The following is a 3546-nucleotide window of genomic DNA, read 5'->3' as shown; positions in this document are numbered from 1 at the left end:
TTGATTATTTTCTGTAGGTTATTCTGTAGGATAATATCTGCAGAGTATTAATCACCCTTCCTGACAGATTATTTTCTGCAGATGAATAATGTGGTGGTTATTTTTTGCACACTATTAATCATTCTTCCTGACATTTCCTTCTGTTGTTTTAATGACTCTATAATGACTAGGGTCTCTTTGCCTGGGCGGTTGATTTTTTATGTTATTGCTTTATTTCTAAACTTAACCTGAGGATGTTGGAGTTTAATCATAGTCCTTAATTTAGGACACATTATCATCATGAGTCTGGATGAGAATTCTCTAATTCATTTTATTTTTTGATTTATTCCCTTTTCTCTCTGTTCACCATGCCTATCTCCCTTCCCACCACAGGCCACGTATTTTATATGATGGAAATATTTTTAAATTCATTTATGCTGTAAAATTTGAAGTCAATTAGGGGTACGTATCGTTAGTTGATATAAATGTTGCTGTGCTATATATCACATTCTTTGCCTTTTTCCACATCTGTCCAGATGTAAGCTGTTCACGTGATTTATTTCTTCTAACTGCTGAATAGTATCCCAGAATGTTTCCTATCAACACTATCACCACCTTCCTCATCAAATTACTCACCCTCACCCTTTTCTCTGCATTTGACCTAGATGAGCCAATATGTAACCTCCCCTATAGCCTCTGCTGGCTCTTATAGTACAGAATTTATTAAAAAGCTTCTTTAAAAATTGAGAAGGAAAGTGAAGAAAAAAGTGATGTTTTGCTGTATTTCATGCTATAAGAATTGCAGATTAGTGACCAGATAGAGAGCTATCAGAAAAGAGAAAATAAGTCTTTAACTGATGTTGCTTTCATCAAGAAAATATTGGCGACAGTGGCATTACGAATATAAGGATATTAGAGAAATAATTCAGGTGAGCCCAAACATTATTCCTTCCCCCAAAAGACCCCACCAAGGGGACTCATTTGGAAATGGTCTGAAGCATAATTTATATTTACATAGTCGTAATAGAAATAATGCATCAAACAATGTTAAAAAATTACTGAATATGATAAAATATCTTCCTATACTGACTATCAGTGTTCTCCAACAGGAGAGAAATTAAGGGATCATAATCAATATGGAAAAATCCTCAGTTACAAACAAGCTCCCTCTCAACATCAGAAAATTCATACAGGAGAGAAATCCTACAAATGTGCTGATGTTGGGAAGATCTTCACTCAGAAGTCACAGCGCAAGGTACATCCCAAAGTTCGTACAGGAAGAACACTCTATGTATGTACTGAATGTGGGAAGGCTTTTGTACGGAAGCCAGAATTTATTATACATGAGAAAACCCACAGTAGAGAGAAGCCCTATAAATGCAATGAATGTGGAAAATCCTTTTTCCAAGTATCATCTCTCTTCAGGCATCGGAGAATTCATACTGGAGAAAAACTCTATGAATGCAGTGAATGTGGGAAAGCCTTCAACCAGAAATCAATCCTCATTGTGCATCAGAAAATTCATACAGGAGAGAAACCCTATGTATGTACTGAGTGCGGAAGAGCCTTCATGTGTAAGTCAAACTTTATTACTCATCAGAGAATTCATACTGGAGAGAGACCTTATCAGTGCAGTTACTGTGGGAAATCCTTTTCCTCCAAGCCACAGCTTCTGGTGCATCACGGAGTTCACACAGGAGAGAAGCCCTATGTGTGTGCTGAATGTGGGAAAGCCTTTAGTGGCAGGACAACTCTGAGTAACCACCAGAAAACTCATACTGGGGAAAAGCCCTACATTTGTTCTGAGTGTGGGAAGACTTTCACACAGAAGATAGAGTTGATTACACATCATAGAATTCATACTGGAGAGAAACCTTATGAATGCAGTGACTGTGGGAAATCCTTTACCTCCAAGTCTCAGCTTCTGGTGCATCAGCCAGTTCACACAGGAGAGAAGCCATATGTGTGTGCTGAGTGTGGGAAAGCCTTTAGTGCCAGGTCAAATCTGAGTAACCACCAGAAAACTCATACTGGGGAAAAGCCCTACATTTGTTCTGCATGTGGGAAGACTTTCAGGCAGAAGTCAGAGTTGATTAGACATAATAGAATTCATACTGGAGAGAAACCTTATGAATGCAGTGATTGTGGGAAATCCTTTACCTCCAAGTCTCAGCTTCTGGTACATCAGCGAATTCACACAGGAGAGAAGCCTTATGTGTGTGCTGAGTGTGGGAAGGCCTTCACCGATAGGTCCAATTTGAATAAACACCAGACCACACACACTGGAGACAAACCCTACAAGTGTGCAGTCTGTGGGAAAGGCTTTGTTCAGAAATCAGTGCTGAGCATGCATCAAAGAATTCATACTCGTGAGAAACTGAAAAAACATCGCTGAGGACATTTCTGATTGTACATAATTGAATCCATGCTGCAGAAAAAATGTATATTATTGTAAGTAGAAACATCCACATCAGAATGTCACACATTCCTTTTCAAAAGAGGACGTCTGAGGAGGCACTGAATGAGTCAGGAGACCACTCCCACATTGTCAACAGCTTCATTAATCTTTGGGGCATTTATCCTGAGCATGAACTGAGTCAAATTGATACATTAATAGAAGTCTTCTATGAAAAATATGATGGAACACTGTTACCAAATTCATCATAGAAAAGATTATGTTGTCATGTAAATGATAATCCTGTTTCCTGTGGATTAGGTACAGTGCCAACAAATGGAATGGTAAAACAACATCATGTATACAGTAGTGACAAATCCTGAATTCTGTGAGTTGTTGGTTGCAGAACACATGGTCTAACAGAACTGTGGGTGTTTTTCATTCTTCTGTTGAATCTAACACAGTCGTGCATGTCCAGTCCCCCACTGAGTATTTTTATTAAGAAAGGGATACCACAATTTTTAAAAAATGATTTATGTATAGAGACAGAAATTTCAGGGTGTCTGTTGACTCTCCATTGTCATCTTTCACCATTACTTGTGACCTCTCTCATAGCCACTAATAGTGTCTTTGAGCCTCACAAGCCCTCAGCACACAGTCTTCTGACCCCCAGCATAGTGTCCTGCGAACTCCCACTGCCCTCAGGAGAGCTTCCGATGTAAGAATTTTTAGGTCACTCAGTGATCTTAAGTCTCCCGTCTGCTGTCACATTCTTCCAACTCATTTCCCTTCCTTAATGATCTGACTTTCATAATAAATTTTGTGCCTTTAGGGCCTTTGCATTTGCAGTGCCCTCTGCAAAGAGTACAGTTTTTCATTTTATCTTTGTGGCCTGCTCCCTCATATCTTTCCTCCAATAACACGTCCTCACAGGATTTCCCTAAGCTTTTCTGCCTGCTGAGTTTAAAATCCTAGCCCCTCACCATCCCTTCTTTATTTTTATCCTGAACACTTACTGCCATGTTGCCCTGTATATTTTGCTTATTTTATCTATTACTCCCACATAGTGATGTTTCCCCTGTTCTGTTCACCACTAAGCTTAGATCCATGCCTGCGATACAGCAGGCATTTCTAAATGCACATTGTGGAGTGTTGACCATTGCTCATCACAT

At 39.2% G+C, this 3546-nt stretch overlaps 1 protein-coding gene across 1 annotated transcript in view; it reads left to right on the top strand.

Moving 5' to 3' along the window:
- Positions 1–3238, top strand: part of LOC103607374 (zinc finger protein 585A-like) — a 7079-nt gene extending 3841 nt beyond the window's left edge. The window contains exon 4 of the mRNA XM_008591884.1: positions 1089–3238. Within this exon, the coding sequence (XP_008590106.1) occupies positions 1089–2374 (1286 nt within the window). The 3' untranslated portion in view covers positions 2375–3238. The remainder of the gene's footprint in view (positions 1–1088) is intronic.
- Positions 3239–3546: the final 308 nt, after the last annotated feature.

This window comes from Galeopterus variegatus, unplaced genomic scaffold (assembly GCF_000696425.1).
Source record: "Galeopterus variegatus unplaced genomic scaffold, G_variegatus-3.0.2 Scaffold7368, whole genome shotgun sequence".
NCBI classification, from domain to species: domain Eukaryota; kingdom Metazoa; phylum Chordata; class Mammalia; order Dermoptera; family Cynocephalidae; genus Galeopterus; species Galeopterus variegatus.
This window is presented reverse-complemented; position numbering and strand designations above follow the sequence as displayed.